The sequence below is a fragment of the Manis javanica genome, chromosome 6 (assembly GCF_040802235.1).
Source record: "Manis javanica isolate MJ-LG chromosome 6, MJ_LKY, whole genome shotgun sequence".
NCBI classification, from domain to species: Eukaryota; Metazoa; Chordata; class Mammalia; order Pholidota; family Manidae; genus Manis; species Manis javanica.
The window spans coordinates 85,622,951-85,640,950 of record NC_133161.1 but is presented as its reverse complement, the minus strand read 5'-3'; the positions used below and the strand labels follow the sequence as shown (position 1 = coordinate 85,640,950).

Below are 18,000 nucleotides of genomic sequence, written 5' to 3'. Positions count from 1 at the left end.
TTATTTCACTGATCATAATACCCTCTAGCTCCATCCATGTTGTTGCAAATGGTAGGATTTGTTTCTTTCTTATGGCTGAATAGTATTCCATTGTGTATATGTACCACCTCTTCTTTATCCATTCATCTACTGATGGACACTTAGGTTGCTCATATCTTGGCTATTGTAGATAGTGCTGCAGTAAACATAGGGGTGCATATGTCTTTTTGAGTCTGAGAACTTGTTTTCTTTGGGTACATTCCTAGGAGTGGAATTGCTGGGTCATATGGTATTTCTATTTTTAATTTTTTGAGGAACCTCCATATTGCTTTCCACAGTGGTTGAACTAGCTTACATTCCCACCACCAGTGTAGGAGGGTTTCACTTTCTCCACATCCTTGCCGGCGTTTGTTGTTCCTAGTTTTTTCAATGTTGTCCATCCTAACTGTTGTGAGGTGATATCTTATTGTGGTTTTAATTTGTGCATTTCCCTGATAATTAGCGATATGGAGCATCTTTTCCTGTGCCTGTTGGCCATCTGAATTTCTTTTTTGGAAAATTGTCTGTTCATATCATCCACCCATTTTTTAATAAGGTTATTTGCTTTTTGGGTGTTGAGGCATGTGAGTTCTTTATATATTTTGGATGTTAACCCCTTGTCAGATTTAATAGTTTTTCCATTGTGTCAACAAAAAAAGAGGCTCTTTTTTCCACTGTATATTCATGGCTTCTTTATCCTGTATTAATTGGCCATATATATGCTTGAGCTTATATCTGGGCTTTCTATTCTGTTCCATTGATCTATGGGTCTCTTCTTGTGCCAGTACCAAATTGTCTTGATTACTGTGGCTTTGTAGTAGTGCTTGAAGTCAAGGAGTGTAATCCCCCCAGCTTTGTTGTTCCTTCTCAGGATTGCTTTGGCTTTTCGGGGTCTTTTATGGTTCTGTATGAATTTTAGAACTTATTTGCTCTAGTTTGTTGAAGAATGCTTTTGGTATTTTGATAGGGATTGCATTGAATCTGTGGATTACTTTAGGCAGGATGGCCATTTTGACAATATTAATTCTTCCTATCTATGAGTACAGAGTGTGTTTCCATTTGGTATCTGTAATTTCTCTCATGAGTTTCTTGTAGTTTTCAGGGTATAGGACTTTCACTTCCTTCGTTAGGTTTATCCCTACGTATTTTATTGTTTTTGATGCAATTTTATTTATTACCTTTTTAAGGAAAGAGAACAGTTCTGAATTCTAAAAATTGCTTATTTTAGCTGTGGAGGAAATATCTGAGTTATAGTTAGCTTCAGCATTTAAGAATGGAGTTAGACTAGACTTGGCAGGTTTAACTTTAACTCTGTTTCATTGTACTTTTTAGGTCTGTAAAGAGTTAGATATTAGTTGACTGAGTAACACGTCAGGAAATAAATCAGCCATACCTACTGTACTTAACATTTGTGTACCTTTTAGTGTTATGAAAGTGTATGTTCTGTGTTTATGTGCACAATGGGGTAATACAGAAGTTGGACAGGTAGAATTTTCAGTTTTGGTCCTTAAATTCATTCATCTGATAGTGCTTTGGTTGGCCACTTTTTAATTGGGTTTGTAAACAGTGTTTAATATACACAAAAAGCTACTGGAGAATTCACGGGTAACTAGTAATGGACTGCTCTTAGAACTATTGGGTAGGTATAGGAGCACTTACAGACATACACAAAAGTGTAAGGAAAAAAATATACTAAGTATAATGGGAATATAGAACAGGATGAGAAATCTTTAATTGAAGAATTTAGGAAAACTGTGTCGAGCAGGTGAAATTTAGGCCTTCTTGAAATCTCCCTTGTTTTGGAAAGCAAAGTGTTTATCTTGGGACAGAGTTTGAAAAGTGTGGGATATGTGGTATGGTTGATGCAGATGGATATATGAGAAGACAGTAATCTATAATATTGGGTAAGAGGTTAGGGTGAGATTTTAGAAGTTGTAAATATGATTCTAAAGGGCAAATGATCTAAATAGGATTCTAAGGGCAGTAGGGAGTGATATAACAATGAATAGGATAATATAGAGATCAGGGCCTGAGGAGATTTACATAAACTACCTAAAAATAGTATGTTTTCCATTTTGTCTAATAGTTTCTACTACATTAAATTCCATATATGTAACACTGATTTAATTATTATTCATGTTTTTGGGTGTGTTAGTAAAGGAGTTCAGAGGAATTCCTGTGTATTATTGAAGTTGCTTCTTGTTTAACCTTACTGAGTTGTGGAATGTTTCGCTAGATGGCATTGGTGAGAAACAGGCCCAGAACTCATCAACTTATTCAAAGCATACAGCTGCTAGTTTCAGAACTTGGATGTAGAGCCCATTTCTCCTGATGCTTAGTCATTGCTTTTTCTCTGCTCTACTTCCTCTATTGCATAGTATAATGTACTGGGTAGTTAGTGAAACACAAAGGCAGAAAGATGTCTATTTTTCCTTATGAGTGTTTACGTAGAGTCAAATGACATGGGTGGCTAGACTGTTTTTCATTTTTTTTTTTTTTTTTTTTTTTTTGGAATAGATAAATGGTTTATTGAATGATTTTTTAATCATACTGACATCCTCTTTTCTGAGGTATTTTTCAGATAATCATATTCCTTATGATTATAGTTCTAAAAATAAAAATTTTGCATCTGTCTCTTTTATATTATAAACAGAAGTATTTCACCATTAAAACCAAACCTCTATTATGTAAGTTACACTTTTCTGATCTTTCATTTGATGTTGACATTCCTCCCCTTACAGGAAAAATAAATTCAAATACCAGGTTTAATTGTAAGTTTTTGGCAATGATGAATTTAGATATGATCTACCATGGTATATTTTATATTTTAGTACATCATGTCTGTTGCAGGTCAATTCTTCTGGCTAGAAATTTACTTTTTTGATAGATCTTTAAGCATTTTGTAACACTTCAGAAGTTTTTCTGTTATTACCGTACCATCTCCCAGGCTTTAATATTTTTTCTTCACCTCCCAATAGTTTTTCATCAGCTATTCCAAAAATCTTTACATAGGTTTACTGGCATAGAGTTTCTAGAAATTTCTTTCCCACTTTTTTTTTTTTTTTTTTTTTTTTTTTGAGAGGGCATCTCTCATATTTATTGATCAAATGGTTGTTAACAACAAAAAAATTCAGTATAGGGGGGTCAATGCTCAATGTACAATCATTAATCCATCTCAAGCCTAATTCTCGTCAGTCTCCAATCTTCTGAAGCATAACGAACAAGTTCTTACATGGTGAACGAATTCTTACAGAGTGAATAAATTCTTACATGGTGAATAGTACAAGGGCATTCATCACAGAAACTTTCGGTTTTGATCATGCAATATGACCTATAAACCATCAGGTCAAATATGAATATTCATTTGATCTTTGTACTTGATTTATATGTTGATCCCACATTTCTCCTATTATTATTATTATTTTTATTTTTAATAAAATGCTGAAGTGGTAGGTAGATGCAAGATAAAGGTAGAAAACATAGTTTAGTGCTGTAAGAAGGCAAATGTAGATGATCAGATGATCAGGTGTGTGCCTATGGACTAAGTATTAATCCAGGCTAGACAAGGGCAGCAAGACATCCACGGATGCAGAAGATTTCTCTCAAAGCAGGGGGGGTGAGGTTCTGAGCCTCACCTCTGTTGATCCCCAAATTCTCACCTGATGGCCCCCCTGCGACTGTGCCTGTCTTAGGTTGTTCCTCCCTTGAGGAATCTTACCCGTCTCTGGCTAACCAGTCATCTTCCGGGGCCATACAGGGAAATGTAAAGTTGGTAAGTGAGAGAGAAGCCATATTGTTTGCAAAGGTTAGCTTTTTACTTCTTTGCAGATTTATGCCCTGTGGCTTCTATGCCCAGCATTTGTCTCGAGGTATCTTTACCACCTGGAGGAATTATGATACTCGGTAAATTCGATATGAGGCACGAATTCTATTTAAGGTTTGTAATTAGGAAGGAAGAAGAAAAGCTATAGATGTAGCATATGAAGGAAACTTGGGAGGATTGATTATTTCTTTGACATATCTTCTTGTATAGTACCTTAAGTATGTATAGGTTTTAAACTACTAACTAATTTGCACACACATATTAACATAATAGGAATACGGTGACATAAACAAAGCAAATCTATAATTACCAGCCATCTCCAGTGAAGCCAAGAAAACCATTTAGGCACCCTAGGCATTTGTGAAAATTTATCTATAATATGATGGATATTTTCCAACTGTACTTGAACCATCAGACAAATTAAAGCAGCCCATTTCTGGGATCTGTTCGCATCCCATATGTTCTTTTAACCATAGATAGTCTATAGTCATGAGATTTTGGGGTGCTACAACTTGCACCCCTCCCAACTCCTGGTTGAGTTCCAACAGTACAGATCCAGTCAAATTCGTTGTCTCACTGTATGCACATGCCAGCCTAGACATCTCCCTCCTCCTTCTTATGGCAAGTCCAGGAGACGGTGGGCTGGATGCAGCCACAACCGCAGCATCGTCCGGATCCCTGGGGAGGCTTTTTGATGATCATCCCCCGGCACGAGTCCTCCAGAGAGTGCTGATGCCGGAAGCTCCTCCTCATATCGTATCTTATTTCATTTTCTGGGTATCCAAGCTAGGCCTTGATCTTCTGCGTAGAAACAAACAGACCCTTTGCCCACACTTTGACATGCCCTCTATACCACTGTGCAGAACTCATTGGAGGTCAGCACACAGTAACTGCTTTTTTTTTTTTTTTTTTTTAATTAAGAGAAAGGAATATTATCAGAAAAGAGTACCTCCATAGCTGATCATCTGACACCCTTTAAGTGATCAACATTAAGGATATTTAAAGCATGCGTTGATCTTTGATTTACCAATAGTTTTATCCTGTTAACGAGTAATCCCCTTTTCTTTCTTTCTTTCTTTCTTTCTTTTTTTTTTTTTTTTTAATTTTTAATCTACCCTTACATGAAGAATACTATGTTTACTATGCTCTCCCCTATATCAGGTCCCCCCTAACAACCCCATTACGGTTACTGTCCATCAGCTTAGCAAAATGTGGTAGAGTCACTACTTGTCCTCTCTGTGTTGTGCAGCCCACCCTCCCCTTTCTCCCCTCCCCCCCATGCATGCTAATCTTAATACCCCCCTTCTTCTTCCCCCCCCTTATCCCTCCCTGCCCACCCATCCTCCCCAGTTCCTTTCCCTTTGGTACCTGTTAGTCCATTTTTGGGTTCTGTAATTCTGCTGCTGTTTTGTTCCTTCAGTTTTTCCTTTGTTCCTATACTCCTCAGATGAGTGAAATCATTTGGTATTTCTCTTTCTCCGCTTGGCTTATTTCACTGAGCATAATACTCTCCAGCTCCATCCATGTTGCTGCAAATGGTTGGATTTTTCCACTTCTTATGGCTGAGTAGTATTCCATTGTGTATATGTACCACATCTTCTTTATCCATTCATCTACAGATGGACATTTAGGTTGCTTCCAATTCTTGGCTATTGTAAATAGTGCTGCGATAAACATAGGAGTGCATCTGTCTTTCTCAAACTTGATTGCTGCGTTCTTAGGGTAAATTCCTAGGAGTGGAATTCCTGGGTCAAATGGTAGGTCTGTTTTGAGCATTTTGATGCACCTCCATACTGCTTTCCACAATGGTTGAACTAATTTACATTCCCACCAGCAGTGTAGGAGGGTTCCCCTTTCTCCACAGCCTCGCCAACATTTGTTGTTGTTTGTCTTTTGGATGGCAGCTATCCTTACTGGTGTGAGGTGATACCTCATTGTAGTTTTAATTTGCATTTCTCTGATAATTAGCGATGTGGAGCATCTTTTCATGTGTCTCTTGGCCATCTGTATTTCTTTTTTGGAGAACTGTCTGTTCAGTTCCTCTGCCCATTTTTTAATTGGGTTATTTGTTTTTTGTTTGTTGAGGCGTGTGAGCTCTTTATATATTCTGGACGTCAAGCCTTTATCAGATCTGTCATTTTCAAATATATTCTCCCATACTGTAGGGTTCCTTTTTGTTCTATTGATGGTGTCTTTCGCTGTACAGAAGCTTTTCAGCTTAATGTAGTCCCACTTGCTCATTTTTGCTGTTGTTTTCCTTGCCCGGGGAGATATGTTCAAGAAGAGATCACTCATGTTTATGTCTAAGAGGTTTTTGCCTATGTTTTTTTCCAAGAGTTTAATGGTTTCATGCCTTACATTCAGGTCTTTGATCCATTTTGAGTTTACCTTTGTATATGGGGTTAGACAATGGTCCAGTTTCATTCTCCTACATGTAGCTGTCCAGTTTTGCCAGCACCATCTGTTGAAGAGACTGTCATTTTGCCATTGTATGTCCATGGCTCCTTTATCAAATATTAATTGACCATATATGTTTGGGTTAATTTCTGGGGTCTCTAATCTGTTCCACTGGTCTGTGGCTCTGTTCTTGTGCCAGTACTGTTTTTCATTTTTATTTAAATGCCAGATTTATTAGTATAGGTCAGTGCTGGAAGAGGTATCAAGCTCCCACATTTTTTAGCCCAAATGAGCATTTGTAGGAAGCTTTATGGGACTATAGAGGAAGTAGGATTTGAACTGACTTAGAAGAGTGTGGATGAGTAGAGAAAAGTGAGAATAACAGCACAAGCAGTGTCGGGTGGGCATAGGTTGTTTTCTGAGCACACTGAGAGTCATGCTCGAATAGAGAAAATTGTTTCCAGAACAATGAGAGAAGTACCTTGTCACATTATGTAGTATTTGATAGACTGATTTTTTCTAAAAAATGGAATGGTTAAAAACATAATGATTTCTTTGGTTATATCTGTGCAAAGAGTATTCCTGGGTATTACTATATTTGGTAGTAAGATTCTGTAAAGTCATATTTAACATATGTATCTCTTCATAGTCATCTTTTCCCTCCTCCCTGGTCTTTGGCATCATGAATGCATTTTTTGTGGACCTTCACATAGTAAAGAATGATTTCAGATGTTTTGACAAAGTTTGATGATTAAAGCAGTGTCAAGGAGAGAATTAGCTTAGAGTAACTATCTATAGCAAGATTTAAATGTTAATGCTGCAGTTATCTCTGTAGTTTTATAATTGGATTTTTCCATATCTTAATATCCCTCTTTCTATCAGATCAATTGATCAAAAAAGATTACGATCCTTTGTTAAGTATTCAGTAAGCTTTCTATGTTTTTTCTGTAAATTAGTGTCATAATGTAATATAAAAAGTTATTTAACATGAACTGCCATGATAATAGAGACTGTAAACTGTCTTCCTGGACTGTCAGAATCAAAGAAGTTGGAAAGGCTTTAGAAGTAATGATTCATGAAATCATTTATTGATTTATTAATTCTTGTTCATACTCATGTGAAGTTTGGGTGTCTTTGAGTGCACTTTGCCAGATGTCTGATTCAGAAATCTATCGCAGCATGCTGTAAAACCTGTTTTAAAAATAGGTATGATCTATCCGGTGTCACTGAAAGGTTGTTGTTGACACAATGGAAAAACTATTAAATGAGTTTGCAGAACAAACCTTACCATTACTGGAGAAAGGTGTTTTTTTCCTTTAATTGATTTTTATTTCTGTAGATCCAAAAATATGTAATTAAAATATTCAGAACATTTTGTGACATAGTATACTGTTAGAGTTGATTTTTGAAATTTTTTCTGATTATAGGATGGTGTAAACCAAATAATAGAAAAAATTATATTTCAAATCATTTTGTTTGAAGCAAGCAGTGTTTTCTACACTTCTTTTGAAGTTTTTTTAAAGTTTTTATTATTTATATTTGACCATATAAATATCCCCCAAATATATCAGTATCTCACACACTTAATAGATTGGGTGAAAAAAATCCTTTCACAGTTTATATTTGGAATGCCTTTATTGACATTCTTGGTGGATTTGGAGAGAGGTTCTTTATCTTGGTAAATAACCTGGAATTTTTGTTAATAAAGATTGGGTGAAGTGAAAAGAAAGGAAAGGGAAAAATTAATATTTTCAGACTTTGTACCATTTTGTGTAGTTTGCATTTAGTGAGGGGGAGAGTAGGAGTGGGGAGGAGTTATAGCCATTTTGGAAACATAATTGTCTTGACAAACAAATATAGTAAAGGTGTAATGTAAAAAATTGTTCCCAGCAGAATCAATGGAAAAAGCTCTGGGATAAAATATGAGTAAAGCTAATGAATTATCCCAGAGGCCTCCAGGGCAGAAAAAACCCAAATCAGAGATTCTAAGTTAGTAAGGGAAGGCTTCCCCAAAAAACCCTGATGAGAGAAATGAAGGTAGCCACACCTGACTGAGAAACTTCTGTGGAGGTGAACTTTGAAATCTCTAAATAATCCATGTGTGTGTAGTTGAGAATTGATATTGGGATTTAATGATAATCAGTCACCTGTTTTTATTTTAAATGTCAACAAAACTGCATCTATTCCTTTTCTAAACTGTTTGCCGTGATTAAAAAAGGAAATACGAACCCTTCCCAATTCCTGGAGTGCAGAATTTTTAATGCAGAAGTAATCATACAAATAATTGTAATTGGATACTGCCTCATGTTCTAGACTGTGGTAAGCATTTTATGCATATTACCTTACTTACCTGTCACAAAATCCTGTAAGCGATGGGTAGGTCCAGTTTTTCCGATTGTACATGCTAAAGAATCTGAGGTCAGAGATTAAGTGACTTCTTCAATATTACATATTAGGCAGAGAAAGACAGTATCTGAATTCAGGTCTTTTGACTCTATGCTTCTCCTATGATAAATGCAGAGCATTTATCAGGAATTCAAAACAGTTTCCTTACATTTGATCAGTTAAAGATGGAATCTGTATCTTAGGGGAAAATAAAATAAGCTGGCCTGTAACACTGTCAAAAATACAGGCATTAAATAAATTATCCTTAAATTTTTTAGGTTGTTCATCTGAACATTGGAACTTGCTCATGATAATTTTCATTATATTTAAATCCTAGTAAGCATCCAAGAATGATGTGTAAACCTCAGGTATTTGTTTATTCTGGGTATACTCTGTTTTGGTTGCATCTCTACAGTTGCAGATCTGCATGTGTTAGGATCAACTCAGCAGTGTGCTTTACTCCCAGGATTATCCCTGAGAGTCTGTGTGGTCTTGGATGGTGTTGGTTTATAATGAGTTCTGGGGCAGGTATCTGTTTGAACCTGTTTAGGTTCATTCTTAAAACCATACCAGAGGTGCCCTCCATGCTAGCTTTTGTCTTGTGACTAGAAAAGTATTCCATAGTTAACTGGAATCAATCTAGAATTAAGTCTCTGTCGGGCTAAGTAACCATTAAGTTTAGTATCCAAAACTGTTTTAGACAAACACAAAAAAAGATGCTTATGAAGTGGTCTGTGCTAATTATTAGCAAACTGTGATATTTGGGAAGTCCTTACTATTATTACTGGTAATTAACTAATACTGGCTTAGTATTACGTAAATTAGATTTCTCCAAGTTATTTAATTTTAGTTCAACTTTGTGTTTACTGAGTATCAGAGAAAATTAAATACTATAAATTTTGGCACCTCTATCAAGCCATCTTTAAGCAACACTTAACTGGCAGGAGTTTGTAGACAGAAACTAACAGCAAAATGGATCTGTTACTGAGCGAATAAATTTATTCCTATCATGTGTGAATTTAAATTTAAAGTTTCCGTATAATCTGGGAAATTTAGAAAAATTTTTAAAGGGTTATTTTAAAAAAAACAATGCAGTGTTTTGTAAGAAAATTAAAGTGTCATATTTACGTAGAAAGAGCCTTCTTTTATTATGGCAACTGATTTTTGTTTACTTAAGAGAACCTGTTGCTAAAATAGTAATGAGGAAGGGTGTAATATAAGTATAGTCATACACCCCTTGCTCGGCAAGTAACTAGAGTGCTATGTATGCATGTTGTCAGTCTCCTTTTGGAAGGTGGAAGTAAAGTCCTTTGTGTTTTTCTCTCTTGCACAGCTTAAAATGACGAATGTGTGATTTCAGTGGGATAAATGGCGTCCAAAGTCACAGATGCTATAGTCTGGTATCAAAAGAAGGTAAGTTGATAGTCAAAGCTTTTAACCTTTTAAATGTTTCTGTTCTAAAAATGACTGCTTTCTTTTTTTTTTCTTTGGTGCCATGGATTTATGTCAAATATTATCTAAAGTAATACCAAAAAGATTTTAGGATCATTTGACTGGAAGGGGAAGAGTATTTTTATTTTCCTCTTGCTAATTTTACTTCTAAATAAATTAGAAAGATGATGTTTAAAAATATTTTTTCTTGATTTTTTACTCCACACTATTAAAGTAGCTAGATTAATTTTTTTCAGTTGCAATATAAACCAGATTTAAGGATTTTAAATATAGTTAGCTTATCATGAAAGCATTAGAATTTTTCTGGTATTCATTTTTAAAAGAAGGTTAGCAGAGCTGTAATAATTTTATAACTATTTTACATCAAGAAAAACTACAGTTCTAATCTGTTTCTTGTAAGTTTCAATTCAACAATTATATCTTTTCAGTAAAATAAACCTTTGGGGACTGTATTTTCCAAACCAAAGTATTAAAATGTTTATTTTGATGTTCTAGGATTAGTTGTTTTAACTATTTAACTAGCTATGTCATCCTCCACATTTCAAAATTAGCCTTACCAATGTAATATTTTCTTTATAACCAAAATAATATTTTCTTTATAAGCCAAAAATAAATACCTCATTAAAAGATCCAGTGTTTACTGCTGAAGAGTATATGTATGTTGTCATATGTAATATTTTAGATTTTTCATGTATGTAGTATATTTTGTTTTCACATTTTAAGACATTTTTGACACCTCATTTTTCAGGTCATTAACAAAATATAATTATATATTTAAAGCTTTTTCTAAATGGAAAAAATCAGACAATTTTTAATTGAGTTGAAAATAAGTGGTAATTAGAACACTTTAAAGGTAAGACAAACCTAAGGATACAAGTCTGTCTTTGGATATGTTATTTCTTTTCTGGATAGAACATACCACAGGTGTGCAGTATTATATTTTTCACATAAGGTACTGAACTGGAAGAATTGATGTTGATCATGCTATTAATTCAGGTTTTTGTGGCTCTGTATTAGTGTCATATTTTCTTATAATCTTCCTTCCAATCACCTTAAAAGAAAATTGAATTAAGCTAAAACAATATTCTTTTAAATTTCCTACATAGATCTTTGAAAGCTTTTCTCCTAATTTCTACTTGTGAGAGTTAGTAATGTTTATTAAACATTTTATCTATTTGGCTTTTTATGTTAAATATTTCAAACTTCACTAAGCATCATTTGTACAGTGTATTAGATTGACCTTTGGGAAGACAGGATTTGAAATACTATGCTCACATTCATTTAGCACAGTAATGCTCTTCCTATCTGAGGGTCATTTACCTAGTAGCTTTGGAGATGTACAATCAAAAAGTTCTCCAGAGCAACAGTAACAGATGTCACAAATTTTATCTGGCAGATGTAATCACATTTATGTTAGAGTCACCAGAACCATTAACCAGATTTGATTTGCTCTATTTTTTTCTTTTGCTCTTAAATTTAATTTTCTTGAAGAAATACATGTGAATACTTTGACAGATTGATCAGTGTTTCACGGCTTATTGGGGGGGAAAAAAGGCAGCTCCTAATAGTGCTTTTTCCTGCCCTCACCCAACCTCTGAGTTCAGCTCCCCAGAGGCATTCATTTTAAATTCTTTATAGCTCAATGGTTCTCTGACTGAAACTCTGCTACTCCTCAGGTGGGTTGCAAATGTGGGGTGTGAAAATTTGGTTTTCATAATTACTTTGGGGGGAATACTGACATTTGTGGGTAGGAATCAGGGATACTACTTGTCACATAATACTGTAAACTAGGGTGGGCAAACTTTTTCTGTAAAGGGCCAGATAGTAAATATTTCAGACTCTGAGGGCCATAACATAGGTCTCTGTGGCAACCACTCAACTCTGCTGTTACAGTACAAAAGAAGCCTCACACAAAAACGTAATTGAATTAAATGAATGGGCATGGCTGTTTTCCAGAATTTCCAGGAAAGTGTATACAATGTAAGTATATACAAACTTGATTTACAAAAACAGGCAATGTTTTGTAGATTGGGCCCATGGGCCTTAGTTTGCTGACCTGTGCTTTATAAGACAACCCCATACAACAAAAAATTGCCCTGCTCAAAATGCAGAAGTACCCCCTTGAATAACACTTTTTTAATGTATTTACTTTATATTTTTTAACATACCCCCCCTCGCCTTTTCTTGATTTTTTTTCACTGTAGTTGTTATTTGTTAATTTCTGACTGTATGATAAAGATTTAGCTTTTTTTTATGAGCTCTCCCCAGTCCGCTTTCCCACCATCCTGTCAATGACTACAAATTTTTGCTTAAATTAGTATTTAGGGCCTGTGTTTGTGTACGCACTGTAGAGTTGCATCATGTGATATATTATGATACCATTTCCTGTCTGGGCAGCTTTTTTTCCCTTTTGCATCGTGTTCCTGATTCTCCTAGGTCTCTCACAGAAAGTAGAGCTGCTTTTGTTGTGGTCAGTCACATTCAGGGATTCTCTTGGTTCCTTTTTTCTTTTTTGGAAATGGCTCTTCTAGACTGTCTTGCTCCATTTTTGATGAATTGTACAGATATTTCCTCTCATCAACAGCCTGAGAGTTTTCTTCACTGCTCTTAGGTCATACAGATTTGTTTTCCTTTTAAACATATGTTTATAAAAAAGACCTTTTAGACACATTTCAGGAGATGAATGTGTTTTCTGGGAAGAGAAGGCTTGAGTACTAAAGCTGATGACTTGCTGGCCATTTGATCACGGGTAAATAATTTGATTTCTTTGAGTATCCATAACTAGGTAATGATTCTCAGCCTCTTTTCAATCACATGTCCCTTTGAAATTGTATGAAATTTCCAAATTTCTGGGATCTTACTTCCACAGACATGTATATAATTTACAAACACAAAATTTCACGTGGTACGAACCCCAGGTGAAGAACTTCTGCATTATATGATTTTTAAAGTTTTAGTATTTTAACATTCTTTAACTTTGTGACTGTCATTCAGTAGTTTCCAACTTACATTAAGAAGTATTGCTGTAAGTAAAAACCAAGACACATTCACCTTCATTTTCTTGAGTATTTGTTTGTTTGGTTGTAACGCCCTTCCTGTTGGAAAATGGTGACATTTTTATATTTTTGTTTTTTGAGTACTGAGCACTGGCTAGCCCCATAGAATGTTACTTGATTTGTAGATTGTTGTGAACCTGGGCTCTAATATCAGATGTGAAATTCCCAGGAGAAAGTAAATAAAAATAAATTGCTTTAAAGCATTAAGATGTGGGTAGAAGATCTAACTAAATATCAGGTGCCTTTTAATAAATTATTCCCTGCATGGCTTATTTTCAGATCTTTATAAAGTCCTTTAGTGTCTAATTTTATTTTGAACTATTGTAGCCATCTATCATCATGAATAATTTGAAAATTTCCTGTTGAAACAAAATAATTTTCAGTAATTAATTCAGAGGAGCAGTTTTGCCTCAAGAATCATAATGGGAGAAACCAGAATAGTTCTTGGTTAATACTGGCCTGTTAAATGTCTTCTCTTGCACAGTACTCTGCTTTCATAGTTTCTTATGCCTGAGGAGAAGGGATTATTTATCTTTTGGAAGGCATCCAAAATAGGGTTGTATGGGCTAAACAATAATTGACACACTAAGTATTTCTTTAAAAAAAAAGACTCATTGGATTCTATTATAAATATACAGGTTTTTATGATTTTACAATTATGAGAGAATGAGGTTGTGTTTTCAGGAGATGAATGTATAAAAGAAGGGTGGCCCAGAAATAATCACCAAGTTTTAAAGGGAAGAAAAGCACTAGCAATACTATATAGAGATGGTAAAATAGTGAACTTAGCTTATCAAGCTGAGGAAGAACTAACTGTATGATACAGAGAACTTGATCATTATTTTTATGGAATCAAGATCCAGCAAAAAACTTGAATGAATATATTTAATGGCTTTCAAATATGAGCCATAGTGGAATTCATTAGTAATTTAAATGAGAAATTAGCCTGAGTAACAGAAACATGACTGATAACTGCTGTCGACTATTAATAGTTGGGAACTTTAAATTCTCTACCTTTTTATTAAAGTTCAGTTGCGCATGTATGTGTACTGGGTACGTATGTAGGCATTTCAGAGCGAAAAGTTGTCCAAGGTTGCACAGATGGTTAAGAAGTATTAAATCTCAGCTTTCAACTCCAAAACCTGTGCTGCTATTTATCTTTAAGATTTTCTTTCCTGTATCAGTCAGAACTTTTCTTACACTGTAAGACAAACCCAACTCAGACTATCTTTAGCGTAATAAGCAACATTTATTGGCTTTCAAGTTAAGCCATATAAAGTGGTGAAGCTTATCTTAGAGGGTTGACTGAATCCCAAGAACAGAGAACTATCTGATATGTCTGTCTGCCTCTTTTTTTTCTCCTGCTTTTTTAGAGTTGGTTTATTTCTTTCTACCACAAAAACTTTCCCCTTGTGGGACCATGCCCCCATGCACCTCCAGACTCCTATTCTTTCAGTTCCATGAAAAGAAAGGATGTGTGGAGGACTGGCACATAGAGTGGGTTTCCTATCCCAAACTATTCCCTTACATTTTCCCTGTTGGAAGAATCTGTACTTTTTTAGGCAATTAATTCATTATCCTCCATATGGCCAGGAAGTATAAAATCTCAGAGGGAATAAATCCTGATGGAATTCTTTTTCTCTTGCCCATGATTAGCTTATAAAGGAGCATGTATTCCAGTTCTGGCTAATGAGACAGGAGAGCTTGCAGGGGAAAAGTCATCCATTCTCTTACAGAGAGACCTAGTAATAATAATAACAAAGTTATGTAACATTTATTATGTCTAGGCATTTTCTAATTGCTTTATGCATATTAACTAATTTAACATAGGTAAATGAATGAAATGAAATAGTTTACTGTCTCTAGACATTGGTAGGTTAGGTTCTGCTGCCTGAAGCTGTTGTGGTGACTTGCTCAAATGAGGGGAGCTTTAGAAGTGTTTGTTTCATAATGTCTTATGTCCTAATTGAAGACGTAAGAGAATTCTTATGGTGTGAGATAATAAATTCCTTTGTTTTTTCAGTCACTTAAAGTTGGGTTTTATTTCCTTGCAGCTGAAAGGCTTCTAGGTACCACCCAAGTAGTACTTAATGATGGGATGTGGTTTTCCATATAGTTCTCCTTTGCCTGTGGCTGGTTACAGCAGTAGGAAGAGAATTAAGACTTACCAAAATAGAAGTGCTAAGCCTCTGATAATTGGGTTTATTACTTTTTCTCTAAGTTTTTTTTTTTCTTAAACCATAGTCCCATATGTGCCATTAAATCTTTAATGTAATTTTGAACAGCTGTGCATTATAGAATGGTATGGTTGAAAGAGCACTTGTATTTGATTTGGTGACATTTACCAGCTTGTAATATTGAACATGTTCTTAATCTTCCTGAGCTTTAATTTCTTCTTTTGTAAACTGAGGATAGTACTGCTTTCCCTGTGTGCCTCCCAGGGTTATAAGGGAGTAAATCAACTTTAAATGTGAAATTTAAAAAGTGTTTTAAAGTGGTTACCAAATTGTTCAATAAATATGAAGTATCACTCTTAAAAATAATGTCAGTAATATATCTTTTCTGACTTGGAATATAAATTAGAGTAGCTTTAGGTACTCAACAACTTCCTTAATGACCAAGTCTGTGCTTCCATATTTCTCCTTGTATCCAGCTACAGAGGTACATATGTGGCTGAGGCAAGACTAGAGGTGGTACCCATCCCCTCAGCCACAGTTATCAATCCAGATGTATCTGATGACCCAAACTGTCTTGCTACAAACCTTTTTTCTTTTTCATTAGAGCTGATGGAAAAGACTTGCTTCTTTCATGGAGGAGCTAGAAGGATGAAAGTCTGGAGCAGCTTCTGGGCATGTTAACCACAACATGAAGAAAGTTGTGGACAGAAGAAAGAATTAGTCAGCACTGCAGTGGGTCAGGATGGGGAAAAAAGGGACAACCACAGGCCAGCATGGTCTGTGGATCTCTGGTACCTGGATCACTCCACCCTGAGATTAGCCTCACCTCTGACCTTTGAATTATTTAGCTGTGCCAGCCAATAAATTCCCCTTTTTTTTGAAGCTAGTTTAAATTGGATTTTTGCTGTGAAAGAGTCCTGACTAACACATAGAAGGTACATACACACACACACACACACAATGTATGCAATATACATATGTATATATGTATATGTATTTACATATATGTAAATTTTATTGCGGTACAGTATATACTCAGAAAAATCACACAGATTATAAGTGTTCAGCTTGATGACTTACAAACTGAACAACTATTTGTGTTTATAAAACAGGGCTCAGATCAAGAAACAGATTCTGTAACAGTCTACAGACATCTTCATGCTCCCTTTCGGTCACAACCTGCTCTCTTTTAGGGTGATTGCTACCTGAGTCAGTTTGTATTAATCAGTAACAAAAACACAGGTGTTGGGGTTGGAAAGCAGGGATTTGAATCCTTGTTCTTGAAAGTGTGTATGATTTGGGGCAATTTGCATACCTTTTCGGAGTTTCACTTTCTCAATGTATATAAATACTATTTATTTATTTGAGGATTAATTGATGTCTAGTGTTAGTAAAGTGTTTCACACAGGGTAAGCCTTCAGCAGAGAGAGTTATTTCTATTATTATTATTTTTTATTTCCCACATTTATCAGAGGAATTTCTCCCCAAACTTACCAGAGTGCTTTATTTCATGGATTCTAAAAATTCTCATGAAGCTAGAAATATTCTTACATGTAAATGAGAAACTTCAACTGTCAGACTTCTAATATCCAATATTAGAACAGTGGGTATTTAGTTTAAATGTTTGTTGTCTAACACTCATTCAGCAAAGTCATTACTAAGTGTAATTTATAAACCTCAACTTTCTTTGCTACAGTCACTGATCATGTTTTCCACTTCTTCCTTTTTAATGTCAGTTACTTGCCAAAAATAAGACTTATTCTAGCAAGAACAGATTGGTTAGTTTAGTTGCTGAAATATTTATTTTTTCACTTAAGATTATTCTCCCCAATTCTAATCATGAAGTTCTTAATTTTCAACCCTCACCCTCTTTCCAGTTTGGGTATCTCTAGCATTAAAAATTTGACTTCTAGTTATATTTACAAGGAAGAAAGAAATGATGTTATGCATAGAGATTAGAGATCATCTAGTTACTATTAAATTTTTTGCTTTGTAGATGAGAAACATGATGCTTGTAGCTCTAATAACTTGATCATAGTCAATTTATTTCTCAATAAAACCAAAACCAGGTCTGTTGACTGTCAAGGCACTCGTCTATACAAAAGTTGCTTTGAAAAACAGACTGAAGAAAAATTTATAAAATTAATTTGTTTAATTTGAGAGTTTTATGTATTTTTAAGATGACTTCTGATGTGAGAGTGGGGATGTATATATCTTTTTTATAAAAATACAGTATTATATATGTGCATTTAACAGTAATGGTAGTGAAGATGGTGATGATCATAATGGTACACTACTGCCACACATTTAGAATAGCATTTATTTTTCAGAGTGCTTCCATAAATATTTTCTTGGTTTGACTTTTTGTGATAATGAAATTGGTTAACTCAGTGGTTATATCAAGATGTTACAAGAAGTTGTATGATTCTTCTGGGGCTTTTGTAAAATTGACCACAAACTGGGTAGCTTAAAACAACAGTAATTTATTTATTTCACAGTTAAGGAGGCTGGGAGTCCATAAAAGTGTCAACAGGGTTGGTTCCTTCTGTGGAGAGGCTCTGAGGAAGTAACTGTCCTGTGCACCTCACCTAGCTTCTGATGAAAGTAATCCTTGGGTTCCTGGCTTTTAGGTGCATCTTTTCAGCCTGTGCCTCCATCTTCACGTTGCCTTCATCCCTCTGTTTCTGTGTCT

General features: G+C 35.0%; 1 protein-coding gene across 4 annotated transcripts in view; it reads left to right on the top strand.

Moving 5' to 3' along the window:
* PHTF2 (putative homeodomain transcription factor 2) overlaps positions 1-18,000 on the top strand; it is a 183,955-nt gene that overhangs the window by 30,463 nt on the left and 135,492 nt on the right. For all 4 annotated transcript variants that reach the window (XM_073238948.1, XM_073238946.1, XM_073238947.1 and 1 more), the window contains exon 2: positions 9,957-10,036. In XM_073238948.1, the coding sequence (XP_073095049.1) occupies positions 9,992-10,036 (45 nt within the window). In that variant the 5' untranslated portion in view covers positions 9,957-9,991. The remainder of the gene's footprint in view (positions 1-9,956; positions 10,037-18,000) is intronic.